The sequence below is a fragment of the Rattus rattus genome, chromosome 2 (genome assembly GCF_011064425.1).
Source record: "Rattus rattus isolate New Zealand chromosome 2, Rrattus_CSIRO_v1, whole genome shotgun sequence".
NCBI lineage: Eukaryota > Metazoa > Chordata > Mammalia > Rodentia > Muridae > Rattus > Rattus rattus.
This window is the reverse complement of record NC_046155.1, coordinates 178,233,765-178,255,398: the sequence shown is the minus strand read 5'-3', so window position 1 is coordinate 178,255,398 and position 21,634 is coordinate 178,233,765. Positions and strand designations below refer to the sequence as shown.

Below are 21,634 nucleotides of genomic sequence, written 5' to 3'. Positions count from 1 at the left end.
AAAGGGATAGACAGGCAAGGCAGCTCTTCGCCAGCCTCTTCCTGCAGCGTCCGGTCAGGTTACAAATGCTTAGGATTGGCTGAGATGGAAAGCTTCTCAGCCAATCATCTCTAACAAAGGTTTAGGGGGGTGTGGCAATTGGCCCAGAACCAATGCACGGGCTAGGGTGGAACCATGGGGCGGGAGCATCCTCGAGCCAATCGGAAGTGCTGAAGAGTGGGCCTGACAGTCGGAGGTCGGCTTTGGAGCCATGAATATCTTACCCAAGAAGAGCTGGCACGTCCGGAACAAGGACAATGTCGCTCGCGTGCGACGCGACGAGGCCCAGGCCCGGGAGGAGGAGAAGGAGCGTGAGCGGAGGGTGCTGCTCGCTCAGCAAGAGGTAAGCCTGGGGCAGGCCCAGAAGCGCGGCCGGCCTGCCTATCACTTGGTGTCAGGTGCGGGTCGGTGTGTTTGGCGTGTTCGGCGATGTTTCTCTGAAAATCCTGTGCTAACTTCCATAAAACCTTCCTAGATTTCCCCACCGGCGTTGAAGGGACCATAGGCTAGCACACAGGAAGAGTTGGACAAATATTCTGATTACTTTATAGGTTGCCCGCACAAGTTAATACTGATCACCCACTGTGTGTATGCTCCCTTCAGAGCTCTTGATTTGAGAAATTCCTCTTAGAACATTTTAGAGGGGTGCAGTCACCTTGCTTTGAGTGCCACGGCTTCAGCAAGAGAGCGAAGGACATCTGGAGGCATTATTTGAAACAGGGTCTCTGTTGCTGTTCTGGAACTGGCTGTGTACACTAGGCTGGTCTCGAGCTCAGAGATCCGCTTGCCTGTGCCACCTGAACACTGGTATTGAAGTCCACTCACGCATTAACACAGACTTTAATAGTTACTCGATCAGTTTGGTTTACCCTCAAGTTCTTTTGCCAATCTGATCATGAATTAGTGTGGGCCTTTAAAATTTAAAAAAAAAAAAAAAAAAAAAAGGTGAAGCTTGTAATTACGCTCAGATACTAAGGCTACAGAGAGGGGAGTAATGTGAATTGGAGACTATCCTGAGCAATTCAGACTCTATCTGGAGTCGGGTTGTATTTGGAATGGTGACCTGGAGCCATGCCTTGGGTTCAGATCCTTTGTCCAGAAAGCAGTGTTTGGCTACAAGTTTGGGAGTATGCACATACTTGTGCTGGGGACAGAACTTCGAACTATACACACTAAGCAGGGGCTCTATAGCTGAACAAGCCACCTCTACCCTATTACTCCAGGCTGGAAAGTCTTCTGTTTTAGGCCAGAGGTCTTCTCCCACCTATCTCTGATAGCCCAGTTTACTGTTTAAGAACAATGGTTCTCCACTCAAAGTTAGAAGTGGTGTCTTTTTTGGCTCCCAATACCTCCATTCCCCCATCTCTTTTTTTCCTTTGATTTTTCAAGACAGGGTTTCTCTGTGTCGTTCTGGAACTAACTAACTCACTCTATAGAACAGGCTCACCTTGAATTCAGAAATCCCCCTGCCTCTGCCACCAGAGTGCTGGGATCAAAGATGTGAGCTACCACTGCCCTCCCTGCCCATGGACCCTTCTTATATCCTCAGCACTTCTGGACTCAGAATGTACTGCCTATAACCCTTCATAGGCCCGTACGGAATTCCTACGGAAGAAAGCCAGGGGCCGAAACTCACTGCCTGAGCTGGAAGCAGCAGACCCAGGAGCTCGTTCTGGCCCTGTGGACCTGTTTCGGGAGCTGCTGGAAGAAGGGAAAGGAGTGCCCAGAGGCAATAAAGAGCATGAGGAAGAGAAACGACAGGAAAAAGTAAGCTGGCCTCATTTGTTGGTGGAATCCTGGGGGGATAGGTGGGTGGGGTAGGGACTGGCTGTGACTGTTAGGATATGGTGATAGATGAGCGCGTAGAAAATTTAGCACTGAGAGGTATCACCTACAAGCTGGTTATTGCTGTACAACACTTAAACTGGCTAAACCTTTTTCATGGGACTAAAGAAAGTCTTAAGCTATTTTATTTTGAGAGGAGATCACAACTACATAGACCAGGGTGCCTTCCAGTTTTTAATCCCCCTGTCTTGGCCCCCTGGGCCAAGTGTTGGGATCACAGGCACAAACCTCCAGACAGCATTTGTGCTTTTTAAACTATTGACTTGTACTGTGGCTCTCCTACACCTCATCCAACTTTGAAGGTGCTGTCTCCCACTGAAAATCACTCCTCTGCTTGGCTTTTCTGTGGACTGTTCCCAAATTAAGCTTCTTCCATCTTCCATTACTGCACAGGCCACTGCCTTCCTTTTCTTCCTCCTGCAAATAAGCTCCTGATGCTTTGCAAAGCTGGTTCCTGAACATTCTTGTAATTTCCCTCGTTAAATGACTGCCTACCAATCCGTCTCCAGAAACTCAGGCGCTGGGTTTTTCTATTGCCACACCTAGGGCTCCCAGAGGGACTGAAAAGACTATTTTGTTTTCTTGCCCCTGCAGGAGAGACAAGAGAAAGCACTAGGTATTCTGACATACTTGGGCCAAAGTGCAGCAGAGGCCCAAACTCAACCTCCCTGGTACCAGCTACCCCCAGGGCAAAAAGGCTGCCCTCCAGGCCCAAGCCCAGATGAGAAGATCAAAAATCGACTGGACCCCTTGAGGGAGATGCAGAAGCACCTGGGCAAGAAAAGGCACAGCAGCGAAAGCCATCCTTCCAGAGAGGAACGGCCTCCGAAACAACAGCCCAGAGAGTAAGAATAAACATGGCCCACAGTAGAGCAGAGTGAGACTTTGTGAAGATCTAGCACACCAGCCAGGGTACCACAGAAAGGCTAAGCAGGTCAGGCAGGATGAAGTGGTTCTTGGTATGCTGTCTAGGGACCTCTGTGGAGACACTTAAGGATTCTAAGCTTGTATACAGCATATATATATATTTTCTAATGTGTACTTTAATGAGTACTTGTTACATGTCTATGTACCACGTAATTGCTGATGCCTTTAGACTAGAAGGCATTGGGTCCCCTGAAACTGAATACAGTTGCATTGAGAATCACCATATAGGTTGCTGGGAATGAAACCCAAGTCGCAAAGAACAGCCAGTACTCTTAACCACTGAACCATCTCTCCAGCCCTTCAGTTTTTCTTTTGGGACAGGATATCACTATGTCACTCTGGCCTTTGCTTCCCAAGTGATCTTTGTGGCCCTCAGGTTTATGGTTTTTAGAGTTTCAATGTTACACCGGCTGTCCTAGAACTATGTAAAAACCAGGCTGGCCTCATACTCAGAGATCCATCTCTGCCTCCTGAGTGCTTCGATTAGAATGTGGCCCAATCACATTCAGCTCTTCTTTTATTAAGAGCTTTTTATGAAACCTTCATTGCCACAGTAGAAGGCACCCTGACAGTAAAGAGCCTATTTGACTTTGGTCCTCAGGTTTTTGTTTTTGAGACAGGGTTTCTTTGTGTAGCCCTGGATGTCTTGGAACTTGCTCTATAGACCAGGCTAGCCTCAAACTTGGGAGATTCACCTGTCTCCACCTGGAGTGCTGGGATTAAAGGTGTGTACCACCACTGCCGGACAAAGATTTATTTTTATTTTATGTGCATTAGTATTTTGCCTGCTGGTGTGTTGGTGCCAGGTCCCTTGGAACTGGAGTCACAATTTTGAGCCGATGGGTGCTAGGGATTGAGCTCAGCCACCAATCCTCATTTTTTGAGACTGAAGTTTTAAGAATTATTGGGGTTAGAGAACAAAAACACATTATTTGAAATGGTAAGGGGGACCCAGGATACTGCTCAGAGTGCTTTAACCTGAAGGGACACAGCTCTTATAGTGTAGTCCAAGGACTTGTTCGTGTAACCCAGGACCAGGTAGGTGGCATCTGGCATCTCTCAAACTTTCTGCTCTTGCTTTCCTCATTGCAGGCCACCTTCCCTAGAAAAGCTCCGTGCCGAGCGTCTTCAGCGGGAAGCAGCTGAGAGAGCTCGAGCAGAGGCCCTGCTGGCCCGGGTACAAGGACAGGTATCCCAGCAAGGTCAGGTGGAAATGGAAGAGACAGATGAACGGAAGCGGCGATACAACTCCCAGTTCAACCCCCAACTGGCTCGGCGACCCCGCCAGCAGAACCCAACTCCTCCCCACTGAACTTTTTTGGGGGAATAGGGGAGGCTGCAGGTGCCAGCCGTCATATAAAACTATTTATTCATAAATATTTTCCAAAATGAAAATAGGTTTACCAAAAAATGTCCCTCACTGGGGAGGGGAGGAGGGGGCAGCCCTTGCCCCCAGGCCCCCAGGGTAGGGCAGAGAGGAAGAGAAAACTTCCCTATCCCTTCTCTGCTTCCTGGGGCGGGAGGGTGTCCCATGGCCTTGGGCCTCCCCCAGTCTTCCAGGGCAGGGCCCTCACCTGGGCAGGGGGATCAGCATGCGGGGGAGGGGGAGGGTAAAGGGGGCCGGTGTCACTGGAGGTCCCGGTCCTCCAGGTAGCGATACTCAAAGGTGAAGCCTTCCTTCTTCCGCTGGCCCCACTTCTCGTAGTCAAAGTAGATGTAGGTGCCTGGCCGGGAAGAAGGTGGTCAGTGAGTGGACGAAGAGGGGGGCTGAGATCTGGGCCAGGCAGATGAACAAGAGGCAGTTGTCAGGGACATGGAGGTACCAAGCCAACTGTCCTACATGCTTGCACTGTCACACTCCACCCTCAGTGACCTTAAAAGTGAAGAAGGGGGCCAAGCCTCGCCTTTTTGGGCCTGCAGGTACAAACATGAGGCCTAAGCTTATGTTAAGTGACAACTGAGGAGTGGGCACCAACAGGTGGCCTACAATGCAACATATGCACCATAAACATCTAAGTGCTCTGTGGAAATACACTACTTAATTCATTGTAACTGAGATTCTGAGGGATTCAATGCCCTGAGATAGTTATGTCAAAGAACAAACCAGGGCAAGATAGGAAGGCTGAACTCAAGGTTGGAGAGCATACAGCAAGAAAGCAGCTAGGTCAAGTGTCTGAAATGCTTCAAAGTGGTCAGGAAGAATATAGGGGACAGTCCAGATTTCTCTAAGAATGGGAACCAGCTTGGAACCTGGAAGTGTAGGTGGGGAAAATATGTATGGGGAAAGCCACTGTGAAACACACCAACTGAAAGCAATAAAATTCATGACGCTCACTATATAGCAGGCACCATTAGTACTTAAATGTTATTAACTCATTTAATCCTTGTAACAACTGCATGAGGTGGGTGCTATTACTCCCATTTTTTACAGGCAGGGGAACAAACGGAAGAGAGGCTAAATTGACTTGCCCAAGATCACCCAGCAGGGGTTGGGCTCAAACCCAGATCAGCTGGCTTCGGGGTATGTAGGGAGAGTGGAGTTTCCAATCAACTAGTGGTTGAGACTCAAGAAGGCTAACTATGAACTAAACAGACTTCCAAGTACACTTAGTCCCTGCTCTGCTGTTTGCCAGGAAATGAAGGAGAAGGGGGCCGTGGAGATCAAGTTTGGGAAATGCCAACTAGAAAATTTCTTGCTCCCAACAAAAGTACCCAGGGCTGCATGGTGCTGGCAGTTAGCAGCTCTAGGAAGGCTTCTCTTTGGGAGCAGTAACAATGGCTCAAAACTAAAGCATTGAGAAATGGACAAATGGAGAGGGACCATATCCCAGGATAGGTGAACAACTTAGGGAACCAGATTTCTCGAAGTTTGAGAAAGGCCAACAAGGATTGAGGGTTGGGATTGGGGACACTAGCCATACTCAATGGGACCAGGTTGGGCGGGCCCCTCACCTGCTCAAACTCATCTGTGATGGTCTTGGGCTCCTCATGCCTCTGAAACCACATCATATACTTGGTGTGGAATCGCCAGGACTGCTTCTTTAGGGCCTTGGCTGCCAAGTACTGTGCCTTGGTTCCCTGGGAAAGAAAATGCAGAGGAAGATCAGAAGGTATCCAAATTGGGTATTTAGCAGGGGGACAGGGCAGGGCATCAGGGCTGGACCCAGACCCCCACCACAGACCAGCTGGGGTGGAGTCCACTTGGAAACAGTGCTGGAAGCACAAAACATACCATGGTCAGAAGAAAATGAGACAGGAGGTGAGAATTGCTTTCAGAAAAGCTTTGAGAAAGAAGAGAAACTAATGCATAATGAAAGCTGAAAGGAGACACGTAGTAGAAAACTCAAGGGGAGAGGGAGAGGAGCTGACCCACTGCTGTCAAGAGGTCAGACAGTTCTGCAGAAATCTCTAGGGAGGCCTTGGGAGTGTCTACTACACTTCAGCAGCTATTCTAAACTAAAGGGTTTCCCAGCAGCTGAGAGCTCTTGACAGTGGAAACTGTACGTGGCCTAGGGCCTGCAGCCTCTCCCTGAACCTTAGCAGTTAGAATGTTTTGGGACTGAGTCAGGTTTGATTTGTGGGGGCCCAGGACTGGGATAGGGAGGGGTGCGGTCCCAGTGGCCGCAGTGGGACACCCACCTCGCCCCTCCAGCCCGAGGGGGGATGGCAGCGGTGGCGGCGGAGCTGGGGGGCCCGAGGCTGCCCCGGGGGCCCTGCTGTACCTCCAGATAGTAGAAGATGAAGAAGAGCGTCTCAGTTGACAGGCGCTGGTAGAACTCCACAGTGTCCGAGTGCGGGGGTGGCATCTGGTGGTGGTAGGGGGGTGTCGGGCAAGGGTTCCGGGGAAGGTACTGCCTGTGAACCAGTGAGGATTTAGTGCCAGGTGGCTTTGAGCTCTTGCCCTGCCTTCAAGAGGGTGTTCAGAAGCACATTTCAACCTGCTTTAGGGAGCCCCAAGCCAAGTCCTCAGCACTTTGAGACGAGTACTCTACCTAGTCTCTCAGGACCCAGGAACCAGCTCCTCCCTCAGACACGGGAGTCCCGGTCCCAGCCCCTTCTGCAGCCCCTCACCGAATGCGCTCGGAGTCAGAGGGGTGGGGCATGTGGTGCCAGGCGGCCTCTTCCATGGCCTGTTGGTATAGCTGCTCCTTGGTGAGGGACACTGGCCCCAATGGACAGACGCCCAGTGACAATGGTATGTTCACCTCTGATAGCTGCAGGGGTGGCTGGGATGAGGTGGGTGGTGCTGATGTGCTGCTCAGGATGATGTCTGTAGGGGATAGGCCATCAGGCCCTTCAATGATGAGGATGGGGTCAGCTCCTTTTTTGCCTTTGCCCTCCCCACTATCCCATGACTGTCACCTCTATCAGTTAGGTGTAACGTTGGCACAGGGTCCTCAATACCAGAGCTGATAGCTGCCCGTTCTGCCATGGATTTCAGAGAGCTCAGAGGTTCAGGGGCCTGGGAAGAGAAAGGGGCCGAGCCTTAAGACCTGAGCAGAAACTGAGCTGCACAAAAATGTACAGCCTAGGGGCTGGAGCAGTCAGTGGTTAAGAGCACTGACTGCTCTTCCAAAGGTCCAGAGTTCAACTCCCAGCATCCACATGGTGGCTCACAACCCTCTGTAATGGGATCAGATGCCCTCTTCTGGTGTCTGAGGACAGTGACAGTGTAGTCACATAAAGTAAATAAATCTTAAAAAAGCACAGCCTAAAAGGTTCCGTATACTCTGCATAACCTGCTGTTGCCAGTTCCCTATTTGCAAGAACTAACCATATAATTCTAAAAACACGGCTGTAGGGAAGCTGTAAATCTGAAGTCACCAATCACCATCAGATTTGTGAGAGTTCACTCCTCTGTGCAGGGTCCACAACATTCCAGAGGAAATATGACCCTACAAAGTACAGTGGACAAGCACACACTTCCATGCTGGGGGAACACCCACTGGACTGCCCACAGTGGTATAGCATTTTGAGGGAGGTGGTTGGTAGAATTTCAGGCTCTCTTGTTGCCTTAAGGGTGTCGGCCATCCCTTGGGCATTCAGTCTCCTTGGGAACATCAGTAGGTTGGGTCTGCAGCCCCCACACTGTGTTCCCTGGTGAAGCAGCTTAGGGCTGGCTCTTCTACCCACTCTGTACAAGTCTTCTATCACTGAAACCTACCCACAGACCTGCACCCCAGATCTCTTGGAGGGACATGTTCTGACTAGTCGTAGCCAATAAGGCTGAGTCCTTCAAGCTACTCTTCCCCCATCCCACCTACAGCCTTCCAGGAGTCTCTCCACAAGGTGTCACTTTGCTTCTCCTCCCCTCAAAACCATGCTAAAGCCGTATCGCCCACTCAGGAGAACTTTTAAGATGTTTCCCCACTAGGTAGGGGTTCTCATTGGGATTTCCTGTCCCAAGATGGGCTCAGGGCTCACACCTGAGGAACTTACCTTGATTTCTGGGGTGGTGCTGAACTGTGGGGGACCATTAAGAAGAGTGCCAGCTGCCTTGGCTTCACTGAAGCTGGGCGTTGGAGAACTGGGGGGATTTACAGGCAGTGGCACCAAGAGGCTGGGTCCCCCTGAGTTGTTCCCTGAGCCTGAAGCCACACTCCCAGCCCCGGATGGGGCTGCTGTACTGGATTCCTTTCTGGGTAAAGAATGGAGGAGAATCAAATTAATGTCCTTGAAGACGGACAGGCACAGAATATGGGATCCAAAAGGGGGAGCTGAAAGCTAGACAGCTGGAGCATGCAGAAGTGAATCCAATCTCTAGGATCCCCCAACAGCTAATGAAGCTAAAAGACAGAGGAAAACTAGGGGATGGGATCATTCTAGAACTACCAGTGAAACAGACTGGGAATAGACAGTTTCTTTCTGTTATAGAACAAGTAGCCTTGCACAGATGCACATGGTGCAATCCCACTAGGGCTGGTAATGAGGATGGATGACAAGGCAGCAGATCTTTTCCTTAGTAATCTGATGGTAGGCTGAAGAAATGGAAGACTAGGTCATTTTTTTTCCTTTTCTTTTCTTTTTTTTCGGAGCTGGGGACCGAACCCAGGGCCTTGTGCCTAGCACTCTACCACTGAGCTAAATCCCCAACCCCTAGGACATTTTTCTTGGAAAAGCCCCCACACTCCTGGGAGTCAGGTTGCCTCAGAGCAAAGAACAGAAATGGGATGACAGCATAGTAAACCCACAGTAAAAAAACAAAAGAGCAAAGCTGGGAACTAATGTACACATGTCCTAGTCCCTAAGAAGCAGGGACAAGAACCCTTGCGGAGGTGAAAGGATACACTGGATACTACACAAGAAGGGCCGAACTTGGAACCCAAAACAAGAGTGGCATGAGAGCCTGTGCCCACACACTGTTACCCCACAACTCACAAGGTGCTGGGAGCTGGGTTATGAGGGCCCGATGTGGGCCCCAGGGCTTGGCTGCTGGCACTGCTGCCCCCACTGCTACTCAGGGCCACCTCTGCAGGGCTGTCTGCCACAACCGAACTATAGCCTGGGGAAAAAAGGACAAGTGTAAACAGGCTGTCAGCTACTGCCCACCTTGCCCTGTCCCCCAAACTGGCCTCCACTTACTGGTGGCACCGTTCTGCTTGCCAGCCCCTCCGCCTGTGCCACTGTTACTATTGCTGCTGCTCCCTCCGCTGCCACCACCACTTCCCCCGCTTGGCTGGGCACTGGGGGGCCGGGGCTGGGCATTGCTGGGCCCGCTGGCATTGGGTGGGGCCACAGCCTGGGCATAGGGGGCAGGAGTACCCGAGTTGTGGCTGGGAGCTGGACTGGCCTTAGGGCCCAGGGCACTTGGAGGTGCTGCTGGGGTAGAGGCCCCATTGTTGCCAGGGGTGGAGCTCAAGGCAGAAGTGGCAGGTGGGGGGCCAGAGGGGTAGGTGGGCGGCACAGCTGGGGACTGGGGGTGCTGGTTGCTGTGGACAGGCTTGGAGCCATTTTTGGCTGGAGACTGCAGGAAAGAAAAAACAGAGGGTCAGGTACTAGACCAGCCTGTTCCCTACCCACCACTCCCTTACTGTCTTCCTGCCTCACCTCTGACCTGCTATCAACTGCCTACATTCTCTGGGGTACTAGGAGACTTCAATCATCTTTTTTTCCAGCCCATTCAGCTGTCCCAAGTTTTCCCTGGACATTGTTCCCATAGTCCACATGAATCTGACAGAGGTTAGGTTGTTAAGACAAGAGACCAAGGGAAACTCTCAAATACCCGGAACTTGAGACCTGAAGTGGTGGCACATGCCTTTGATCCTAGCATTTGAGAGGCAGAGACAGGCAGATCTCTATCAGTTTGAGATTAGCCTTGTCTATTTGGAGAGTTCAGGCCAGTATAGGCTACAAGTGACATGCTCTTCCAAAAGAAACAAACACCAAAAACAAAAACCCCAACCTCAATTTGTGATTACTTGGATCAGCCTAAATGTTTCAAGAGTAAGGGAACTGGGACAATCAGATACTTATAAAATGCAGTGCTCTAGAACCAGGGCATCTCTTCTTCAACTAAGCTCCAACAACCAGGCTGCCATACCAAACTGCCTCCTAGCCTTCTAACCACCACAAAAAAATCTCACTTACCAAGTACCTAAGGGAATTGGCCAGTCACTTTTTTCCTGGGACCACTGCTTTACAGTCCCAGGGTGTGGGGCGTGGGGTACCTGACAAAATGGCAGAGCTAGGCCCACCCCTAGGATTCCCTGTCCCAGCCTTGCCTCCTCACTCCATTACCCTTGCTACTCCCCAACCCTGGTCTCCACATTAACTTCATTAGTGTGTACTTAGGTACTCCCACAAGGGACTGGTTCCTTCTATTAGCCTAGAGATGTTCTGGGCTCTTTCAACAACATTCCTGTCTCCTAAGATATGTTCCTATCTTAGGAGAAATTGACAGAGCTAAGAGTTCACTCACTAGGATCTAAAGGAATTCAGAAGTGCCACATACTGCCTTCCTCTCTCAGGAAGTGCTTTCTGCAGTCAGCATAGCACAGGCAGTTTGACCTCTGGATCACTTCTCAGGCTGCTTGGCTCTTTCAGAGACCAAAGAGTCTTTAGTCCAACAGCCCACCTATCATACTTCCTAACTTCTTGCAGCAGTTTCCTGTGTGACCTACTGCTGCTGACAGTACCATCCAGTCTTCCTCTACAGGTCAGACAACAGGCCACCTCAACCACAACACCAGTCATCACCCTGCCCTCAGGGTAGCACTGTTTCTGGCACACCTGTCCCAAGAGCCCAGCATTGTGGCCAGCCCTCCAGCTTCAGTAATTTTGGAGACCACTCAATAAACAAGTTACAAGCCATCAGATTTAGACTTGGACCCACCTGGCTGACTTCACTATCTGTAGAGCGGCCTCTCTTCTTATCATCTTCAGAGTTTTCCTGAGGCAAGGGAAGTAAAGTAAAAAACTGTGACCTCCAGGGTCCCAAAACAGAGGGCAATCCTTTAGGGACACAGGAGGGCCCTTACTACTCTTAATCTCTCATAGGCCCATCTGACTAGCCTTGTACTCCAGAGCTGTTCTAATACTCAGCCACAAATTTTGATTAACACCTAAAAATCTGAGCTTATCAGTACCACCTTCTGAGAGCCAGCACTCACTCCCATCCTGTGACGTGCCCAGGACTCCTTCCCTTATAGACTTTGACCCAGGATCCCTGTCGGAAGGGAAATTCCCAGCTGCTCAGCTCTTCTGGCACTCCACACTCCAGCTCTTCCTGACTACCACCACCAAAGATCCACATGCACCCTAAACCTGAGTGGAAATCCAGGATCTATCTTTTAGCTTTTTATATTCATCCCACACTAGGGAGGACCCCAGAGCACAAAAAGCCTAGAGTTCACTTCCTGAACTGCCCTCTCTAAGGCAAGACTGGCTTTTGACTCCCCTTTGGCCACCATCTTGGGAACCTAAATTATTAATAACCTTGGACACTTACCGTAGTGCAGTTAGCTGGGCTGGGTGGGATGGGAGAGCTGGAGGTTGTTGAGGTGGGTGTACTGCTAGACTGGTTGAAGATCTCGTCCTCCATGTGGCTGTGGCTGGGGGGGGAGGTGGCGACCAGCGCCTGTGCTGTGGGGGTAGGGGAGCAGCATGCTTAGTTGGCACAGCTATGCCTCCTGCCCTCACCCTCTGTGCCATGAAGGTCAGCCCAGGGCCTCACGAATGTCCTCGAGGTCCAGGTCGTCATAGAGGAACTCATTCTCTTCAAAGTCGGGGTCCTGGGATGAGTCAACGTAGTACTCTACATCATCCTTGATCTTGCGGATGGCATCAACCAGGATGGAGTCATTGTCCAGCATGCGCAGGATGGTCTCCAGCATACGTACATGGTAGCGGTGCTTCTCGATGTGCCGCTTCAAGCCCTCAATCCGGTCCTGCTTCTGCTGGCGAGCCCAGGGCCAGGCTCAGGGGCTGCAGAGCACCTGGCCAGCCCTCCTGCCCCCACAAAACCTGTCCTCAGTCCCCCATCTCCAGGATACCCCAAAGGTGCCTCTGCTCCAGCCCCTCTTAACATGGGCCAATGAGAAGTCTGCCCACCCTCTGTCCCAGTGAGGACCAGTGTGAGGTTTCTGACATCTGAAGGATCCATTTCTTTCTCCTCAAACCCTTTGGACTCTAGAAATCCCTAGAAACCTATAACACTGGGCTACCCTACAACTTGGCTTCTACCTGGCTCACCTGTCAGCAAGTCTTATCCAGGCCTCCCACCATTCTGACCTCTGCCGGAAATACACATCCTATCTCACTGCAGCAGTGATGATAGTAATAAGGATAGAGCCCATGGGAAGGAAACTTGCTGTCCATTTACCCCTTAAGGCAGCCACAGAGAGCTCCTGGCTCTTCTCAAGGTTCCAATTCCTTTACAACTTAACACCTTAGTGCCAGCTTCAAATTCCTCCTTTTGGCAAGGATCCACTCTTTTCTCTCCCAGTAACATCTGTCTCACTTTCCATCCCATCAGAACTTCCCTGCCCTGGTGATGCCATTAAGAAGACATAGTTGACACCCTTTGAACTCACACCTTTACAATCCTAGAGGTGTAAGATTTGAGACCTTAACATATGACTTTGGCCCAAACCATTTCTGGGTTTCCTACAGTGTCTGGTTCTTAGAGACACACCAACCCCTTCCTGAGAACCTGGGGATCGTTAGAGTGCTATGTACCTTCCCAATTTGGTCCTCCCTTCAGGTCTCACTCTGTGGTCCCAGCTAAACCTAAGTCTATCTTCACTTAAACTGCCCCGACAATGGCTACAATGTCTATCCAGATATCTCAATATCCTGGTCTCACCTCCTCCCTATACCATAACTCAGCCAGCTAAGCTGCCTCATCCTGCCTCTCCAATCTCTCCAGAACCAGGATCCTATGAACCTCCAGATGTCCTCTGTTCACAGGCCACATCCACCCCTACCCTGTGGGTAATGGTACCCCACCACTCACATCCTTATCGCCTTTCTTCTTGCGCGTCTGTACCGACAGTGACTCCACCTCACTCTCAAACTGGTCCACCTGCATATTTAAGGTGTCAATGGTGTTCTGGGGGAAGAGAAGGGAAGAGGGGTTTGTCCTCAAGGCCCTAGTATATATTTAAGTCTGGGCCCAAGTGCTTCCTTTCTTCTCTGTCCCAACTTACCGTGAGCCACTGGCCAACCTCTTCCTTCTCCTTCTGGGCAGGGTCCACCTTCTGAGCCAGACCGAGACCCTCCTTGCTATAGGCTTTGGTTTTGGTCTCTCGTTCCACAACTTTGAACCGTTCCATTTGCTGTAGAGAGTACAGTTGGCAGACAGTGCTCAAAGGTGAGAGAGGGGATATAAAGGCCAGCAATGCTAGAAACAGCCTGAACCCTCATCTCTGCCCTTCCCTTAATTATGGAAACATTACTCCTCCCAAGGACTCTGTAGTGACCACCCCACCTCTGCCTTCTTGAGTCCCAAGAGCCTGACCATATCCCCACCCCAGAAAACCCCAGGCTCTAGTTTCCTACCGTTTCAATGAGCTTGCGGTTTTCGATAAGCTGCCTTTTGTCCTTGATCTCATTGGATGCTACCCATGTCTTGATCTGGTCCCTCAGCCGCTGAAGGGAAAAGCAGCAAAATAATTAGGCTGCAGACCTGGAAACTGGGGCCCTCAATGACCTTTTCTCCCTGGGACCCAGCAGTCCACTGTCCCCATCCCTCCTCCCATAGGACACAAGAGTCCATCCCCAGCCCCCTCACTTGTAGCTTCTTAATCTCCTTCTTTAGGTCAGCCTCATACTTTTCTTTCTGGTTCGCGTTGGCTGCATTGTGGAGCTGAGGGATGAAGAATTCAGCAGTCAATGTGAAAGTGGCTGCCCAGAACTCGCCATAGCAGTAAAGGTCGTCTCTTTCTTCCTCATCTGGGAAATCTAGGACCCCCTCCCCACAGTCGATCTCAGAGATGCTTCCCTGGTCAAGACCCCAAGACCCTGAACCTCTTGATTCTTCGCCCCACAGACAACAAATTTTGAGGTTCCTAGGCCCTTACCTTTTGCCAAATATCTTCAAACTGCTCCACACCTTCGGACACCTTCTTGAGGCAGCGATCAATCTCACCTGGCCAGGGAGCAAGATTGTTAGGACCCTGCTAAGATAGTAAATATCCAGAGAAATTCCTGGAAGAAAGGGCATATGGCCACATGAACAGCAGACAGTCTATTACCTTGGAGTTTGCGCTTGTCCGCCATCTTCCCTGCCCTACAGACGCACTCTCTTCATACTCTCTTAGAAACGGACGCTGCCAGGAAAAATTGAGAAAGACTTAACATCCATTCCTTGGCTGGTCCAAACTCAAGAGTTATGGACATGGGTAGGAACCATGGGGCAGGTAGGATGGTAGAGGGAAGAAACATTTACTTGCCCTTCCCCACCTGATAGAAGTTAGGGCCTTGTACATGCTAGTGCTCTCATCTAGCTACATTCCCAGCTACAGTTCCTATCTAACAAGGGAAATCTGGCCTACTCTTACAGTCCTTCAATTGGCAGACTGGAATCTGGGAAACTGTTGAAACAAAGAATAGTATATCTTATTTGTGAGCCTCTGACTTAAGTAGAAAATTTCTAAAATACAGAGTATCTGTGCCCTAATATCACTAGAGCACATGTAGCACACAGGTTGACTGCTGGGATGGAAGCATTAGCTCTAGAAATGACATTTTCTAAACCGAGGGTTTGGCAGCAGAAGTGACTGGAAGAGGCCACTCCAGGTAAGTCAAAAAATACATGAGGCTGGGGGCTCCTGGAAAGGCTAAGCGGTGTAAGCTGAAGGGGAAGAGAGACGGGACACTTCTGCAACTATGATGATCAAGACCCATTCATACAAGACAAGGCAGGATGTCCAAAAAAAAGGGTACTACACTTCCAAGAAATTTATTCCACAGCAGAAGCCTGATACTAAAAATGGCTATAGAAACTTGGGAGCAAGAGGCAGCAGCTCAAGGAGGGTTAGAAGAAGATAGAAATCTCAAAAAGATAAAAGTGAAGAACCACCTTAGCTGTGAGTGAGCAGATCTGCACACGTGGAGGAAATCCACATCAGATAGACTAGCAATTTAGACTCAAAAACACGAACCTATCAGGGCAGAAACAAAAATGTACAGAGACACCTATTTTTATTCTGAAGGTAGCTGAGTTTAATTCAGAGGAGCCTGAGGACAAAGGACTGAGGAGGGGAGGTCTGTCAGCAGGGAAATCCACACCACAAAAGTTGACACTGAATAGGGCAACCTGGAGAGGAAGGACCCTAAAAGGGTTTTGGACCCTAAGAGAGTTTTTGAGCTTCTAACCCAAGCTGTAATCCTCTCCCCAATGGATATAATAAAAAGCAAGGCTCTGAGAACTAGACACATAGCAAGGGTGCCCCAATATAGCTCTTAGCTATAAAGGCAGAAACAGTCTCACTCCTAGGATCAAGAGTTCCAACCAGGAAGGTAGCCAGATTGAGGGTCCTTAATACCAAGGAAACTGGAATACTTAAGTCTTAACAAAAGGTGTGATGTGGAAAACCTTTCAGCTAGCCACCTAATGTACTATAACCAGTACAACAGACAAAATAAAATCTTTCCTTTTCTAAGACAGAGTCTTAGTATATATCACTCAGGATGACTTTGAACTTACATTTTCACTTTGTTCTCCCAAATGCTAAGGTTACAGGAATGTACCACAATGCCTGGCTCAGTATTTTCATTTGTACTAATCACAGCATGGGACACTGCCATTAGGGGGCAGATTTAGAAAGACGCCTAGAGTGGATGGGGCTGATGCCTTCTCTGAAAATGAATTTAAAAAATTAACTCTGTAGGGTCCCACTCTGTGGGGAGGTAGCTATGGGTGGCAACTCAGACTGTGGGAACTTAAATATCCTTAGTAAAGGACCTATCAAAAAGAGTGCACACAGCACTCTCAATTGAGGATTAGCTGACACCATACTACAGGAATCTCCGGAACATGAAGTAACCACCAAAGGAACTCAGCAAAGAGCCCCAGAGAGAAGACTGAAGTAGGATAAGGACCTCTGATCTAGGGACCTTGCCTGGACAACAGCAGGAGGTATTCAGGACCTTGAGCAGGAATAAGTCTTGGCTCTAATATCCATGAGCACAGAGAAGTCTCTTTTTATACCAGGGAAGGAAGGAATGTTAAACAAGAGCTTATTACACTACCCACTTTGTCCCAAGAGCCCGCAGGAGGGTTCTGGACAGGCACTGCAACCTGGGCAAAGAACTCCATCCTTAAAGAGGTGAGGCCCTATCCTACCTCCACATTGAAGTGGTTGGTACTGTAGCACTGGGGAGGAGGTGATACAGGCCTGCAGCAAGAGGAATGAACAGTGGCCACAAAAACTGACAGTAGTCCTAAAGGTTCCAAAAGCAAGGCACCAAAGAACAGGGACAACAAAGGACCAGTGAGTAGGTTCTACATAATTTCTTGCCACCAAGCCTGACTAAATTCAATTTCCAAGATTTACATGGTAAAGAGAGCGCCAACTCTCAAAAGGTGTCCTCTAGGGGTTGGGGATTTAGCTCAGTGGTAGAGCGCTTGCCTAGCAAGCGCAAGGCCCTGGGTTCGGTCCCCAGCTCCGAAAAATTGAAAAGAAAAAAAAAAAAAAAAAGGTGCCCTCTACCTTCCACATATATGTTGCTGGCATGTATATATGTGCAAAAGCACCTGGGTAAACACATTCTCTCTAACAACCTAATAAACAAATGTTGGTCCAGTACTTTTAATCCCAGCACTTAGAAGGCAGAGGCAGACAGACCTGTGAGTTCAAGCTTGGTCTACATAGTGAGTTCCAGGCCATCAAGAACTACATAGATTAAATTAGATTAGATTAGATTAGATTAGATAGATAGAATGAATGAATGAATAAATAAAAATTAAGGGCCAGTTAGCCAGCTGAGTAAGTAAAGGTAGTTGCTATGAAGATTAGTGATCTGGATTCAACCCCTAGGTCCCAAATAGTGAAAACAAGAATCAACTTCTCAAAGTTTTTCTGACTGCTCACACATATCTGCCAAGGTATGCACGAACATACAGAAAGACAAGATTTAAGAAAATACATAATTAAAAAGTTTTAGGGGCTAGAAATGACTCAGAGATTAAGAGCACTTGTTGCCAGGTTCATTTACCAGCACCTATAAGACAGCTCACAACTGTGTATAACTCCGGTTCCAGGGGGACCAATAGCCTTCTCAGGTACAGCACACATACAGTGTACTTACACGTGTGGAGGCAAAATGCATGTAGACTAAAAATAAATTTAAAAATTAAAAAACATGTAATATGGGCACAGCTGTGAATAAAGAAGACAATATATGACTGGCACAAGGCTGACTCTCCAGAGCAGGGCAAGGCCCACAGACCCAGGAATTTGTGTTTTAGAGGCTGGAGTCTCAGCCAGAGTGGAAGCAATACATTCTTTCCACATAAAACAAAACAAAAACCACTTTACACAAAAAAGGTGCACATACCTCAGAAGCTCAGCAGACAGAGAGAGGGCTGGTGTTGGAGCCTCAAATTAGAGGTGCCACCATAGAAGACTGCCCACCCCATTTTCCAAGACCTGCTTTGGGAGACCATCACTACAGGGCCCTTTTGAGGTAGGCAAGCACCTTCAAACAGAATATACAGACAGATGGTGAAGGGTCTCAAACAGCATGGAGGAAGCTGGGCATCTGGTGGAAGCTAAATCATTAGGCTACTCTGTCCACAGCTGTAGCAAATCCTCAAATCAAGACTCAATATAGGAGCCAAAAACAAAACAGTCTACAGAACTTTTCACCACAGGTGTCAAGGCGTCATACAGAGACCTGACGAAGGGGTACAACCTTAATTTTGAAGCCTGGTACTGCTTAGTGGCCACACAAGCATCTTGGAGCATAGTGCAAGGCAGCTAAGAGGGCTCACACTGAAGCCAGGAATGGTGGCAAGCAGCACTGAAAGTGGAACTTGAACCCACTGGAGGATGCTGGCACTGCCACATGAGGTTTCTATGAGGTGGATAATGTAGATCCTGGTTAGAAGTAACTGTTGCCCCTGGAGAGGCCCCAGAGCAAAGGTAAGGAGAAACCCACACCTTGAAAAGTCACCCCTTAGAATCTTTAGTCCCAAGCAAAGTGACCTCGGTGGTCTCTCACCCAGGACTCAGATACAGCACAAGGAACCATCACTTCAGATGCATAGAAAAACAAAGGAGTCGTCACACTAGCTATGGGCACCCACACCCAGGATACTCCTCGCCTCACAGTGGGTACAATGGTGGTGTGGCCATCTCAAATCCAAGAAATATGATGCCAATAGCAAAGACAGAAAGAACTTTACCTGGCAGGTGACAACACTACCCCACAAAGACAACACAACTACAGGGAGAAAGGCAGAAGACTCAGGCGAGGAAAGCTGGCAGTCCTACAGGGTGCCAGTTGGTTTCATTCTAGCTATGAAACAACGCTTTGACCCAGTGGATTTCAATTATAGAAGATCACATATTCACAGACTGGGAAGATGAGAATGGAAATACAGAGAGATGGCAGTCAATGTGATGAGTGGGGAAGGGAGACAGTGAGGAAACCCCTAGACAAAAGGGCAGAAAGCTAATCCTAAGAGATGACAGCTGTTTAGAAGAGGTGCTTCAACTGCCCCAACAGGAGAGCACCAACAACTGAAAGCATGGGAGCTCACATTCCACCTACACAGATCTAGGCCCTCACCACACACAGCAATACTAGTAAACTTGACCACTAGGAAGCTTCAACCACGGAGGCGACAGCGTGCACCTTCGAGGAGCTTGCATTCCCCAAAGCTAGAGGCCGCTGATACCCCACCTCAAAGATGTAAAGACGTGAAGCCAGGAAGTGAGCAACACAGTACAGTCCTGAATCCAAGGTTTGGCGAGGGAGTGTTAAAACAAAACAAAAAACATGCTTCCTTTAAAAGAAGACTTGTGGAAAGGGACCTCTAGGAGACTTCACTGCTATAGCTGTGAGGACTAGGTGGAAACTTTGGCTTAGGCTCCAACTCACAACGGGAACTGCACCTCGGGTCTTGGGGACTTTTTCCTCCACAAGATCCATCTCTTCCAATGAGGCTTCCCCCTATCAAGACACCAACAAACTGGAGCTTTCGGGTGCACTGAGGCAACGCTCCCAAATGGAGCTCCCGGGGAAGGAATGACTGCAGGAGTGGCCCCCGCGCCCACAGCAGAAAGACCCCTCCGCGGACCGATGCGCGCCGACCGCTCCAAGTCCAGCCAGACGCGGAGGAGGGCGGGCACCTCACACCCGGGGCCGGCGCTCTGCCACGCGGGAGTCCGGATGCGGGAGGACAGAGAGAGGAGAGGGTCCCCGCCCGCCCGAGCCAAAGCCGGGCCCGAGCGCGCGGCCAGGGCCCGGAGGGAGCTGAGGCCGTGTCGCGACAGGCGGCGGAGTCGCGGAGCAAGAAGTCGGCCGATGGAGCTGAGGGAAGAGGGGAAGGGGTCCGGCCCAGTCGAACCTGACGCTCACCGCAGGAGCTGGCGCCGCCGCTGCGGAGCGTATCGCGACAGGCGAGGAGGGGGGAGAGAGAGGCGAGCGCCCGCCCGCCGCCTTTTTTTTTTTTTTCCTCTTTCCTCGCGCCCCGAGTCCGGGCGCTATCGCGATAAGAGGGCGCGAAAGCCGGAAGTGGGGTTGGGTTGTTGATAGAGGAAGTGAGCCCGGGATTGTTCTAGACGACCGAGGAGGGGATTCAGGGATCAAGGAAAGGCCTGGCAGCGGCTGCCGACGGCTCCACGGAAGCTGAACGGGCCCGGTCCAAGATGGCGGCGGCGGAGGAGGCCTCCCCTCCTCTCTTCTCGTCTCTGGCGCCGGCCCGCCCCCGAGCCCCGAATATAGGTCCGTCATTGCTCCCGCAGCACGTCGCTCCGCGCCGTTAGGCGCGCCCCATTGGTTCCTAGTGAGAATGAGGCTAGCCCTCTCGCTAGGATTGGCTGCTCTCTTCAGGGCGCGGCGTTCGATTGGCCTCCCGCTCAACTTGCTTGGATTGGCTCGGGTTTTTCTTCCCGGCTCCTCCTCCTCCTCCCCTCCTCAGAGCACAACACGCCAGCGCGAGGGCCTGGGTGTCAATCAGAAGGCCTATGCGTGCTGATTGGATGTGTCCGCCCCCTTCTCCTAAATCAATTGGCCGCAGGGAGGAGTCAGGATGAGGGGCGGGAAGTTGCTCGTCAAGTTTAAAGGCTTCTGTAATTGGTTGCGAGGTATATTCTACCCTGAACTCATTGGTTGGTCATGAAAGTGAGTAGGGGAAAACGACCGAAGGCTTGAAGCGTGAGTGTTAAAGGCAGCTTGTCTAGTGGAAGACAGAGAGGTACCTGAGGGTTGGGTGGTGAGGGGGGGAGACGAAGGGGAATTAAACCCAAGTCATCTACCAATCAAAAGAGCCGCCAGGCCTAAGGGGGAGGAGCTAGACAAAACGCCCCGCCCCCTCCCTTGGTTGGCCAATACGGTAGCTACTAACAGAGAATCCTGCCGACAGGTGTGGTTGTCGGAGCATCCTTCCTTTGCCTGTAGTCTAGGATGTTTTCTGATCCACATAGTCGTTCCCCAAGCGCCTCTGCTTGGCATATCTCTAAACCTCGGTGCTTTCTAAAGGATGGAAGAAGGAGAAAAAGAATCAGGAACATTGCACAAGCGACTGAGAAATACAAAGCATGGAACTGTCGTTTCTCTGGTTAAGTTAGCAGACAGGGACGCTCTCCTGTAGTTGCAAGGACTCTCGCTGCAGAAGTTGCAGAGGAAACTGCACTTTGCCCTCGATTACATTTGTAATGTCTACTCACTAGAGTTCTGTTATGCTTCTAGAGGAGTAAACTTCCCTGACCACCCTTGCCGAATGCTTAGGTGAGCGTCTTTGGCTTAATTTTGTTCGACTCCTGCCGTTTTTACATTTACTTGCATCTCCCTCTCTGAATTTCTCAGTGTTTGCTGAATTAGTAAGAGAATAGTCTGAGCAATGACTTACGTCGGAAACGTGAGCACCACGTTTTCATGAATTGGGAAACCCGATCTACCTTTGCCTGCTAGGCGGAGGAAAAGAAGATAAATCCACATTTGAAGAGAACGTGCATTTACCCGCATCAGAATGCCATAAAGCAAGAGAGGAAAAAATGACATTAAAAAAGCATATTCTTAGGCTGGAAAGATGGCCCAGCAGTTAAGAACATTTTTTTCCTGCAGAGGACCGGCACTTGCACGGTGGCTCACATGCTTGGAACTCCAGCTCCAGATCTTTTTCGTCTGGCATCTGCTCACACATTTACATAAT

General features: G+C 50.0%; 2 protein-coding genes across 5 annotated transcripts; one reads left to right on the top strand and one right to left on the bottom strand.

Moving 5' to 3' along the window:
- Nucleotides 1–2: 2 nt before the first annotated feature.
- Nucleotides 3–5,148, top strand: Leng1 (leukocyte receptor cluster member 1). The gene is made up of 4 exons (XM_032894562.1): nucleotides 3–382; nucleotides 1,630–1,806; nucleotides 2,479–2,729; nucleotides 3,904–5,148. The coding sequence occupies exons 1-4, from the start codon at nucleotides 251–253 to the stop codon at nucleotides 4,121–4,123; spliced, it is 780 nt and encodes a 259-aa protein (XP_032750453.1). The 5' UTR covers nucleotides 3–250; the 3' UTR covers nucleotides 4,124–5,148.
- On the bottom strand, nucleotides 4,164–20,164 carry Cnot3 (CCR4-NOT transcription complex subunit 3). 4 transcript variants are annotated; one of them, XM_032894558.1, is made up of 18 exons: nucleotides 19,829–20,164; nucleotides 14,505–14,579; nucleotides 14,331–14,398; nucleotides 14,042–14,116; nucleotides 13,810–13,899; nucleotides 13,458–13,586; nucleotides 13,265–13,360; nucleotides 11,984–12,206; nucleotides 11,759–11,892; nucleotides 11,144–11,200; nucleotides 9,394–9,775; nucleotides 9,190–9,313; nucleotides 8,251–8,449; nucleotides 7,174–7,273; nucleotides 6,883–7,081; nucleotides 6,534–6,666; nucleotides 5,764–5,889; nucleotides 4,164–4,536 (listed from the first exon to the last, which is right to left on the bottom strand). In XM_032894558.1, the coding sequence occupies exons 2-18, from the start codon at nucleotides 14,527–14,529 to the stop codon at nucleotides 4,438–4,440; spliced, it is 2,259 nt and encodes a 752-aa protein (XP_032750449.1). In that variant the 5' UTR covers nucleotides 14,530–14,579; nucleotides 19,829–20,164; the 3' UTR covers nucleotides 4,164–4,437. The 4 variants fall into 4 exon arrangements, with proteins under 4 accessions (XP_032750449.1, XP_032750448.1, XP_032750451.1 ...); XM_032894557.1 differs by having other exon boundaries at nucleotides 19,840–20,164; XM_032894560.1 differs by having other exon boundaries at nucleotides 9,574–9,775; nucleotides 19,840–20,164.
- Nucleotides 20,165–21,634: the final 1,470 nt, after the last annotated feature.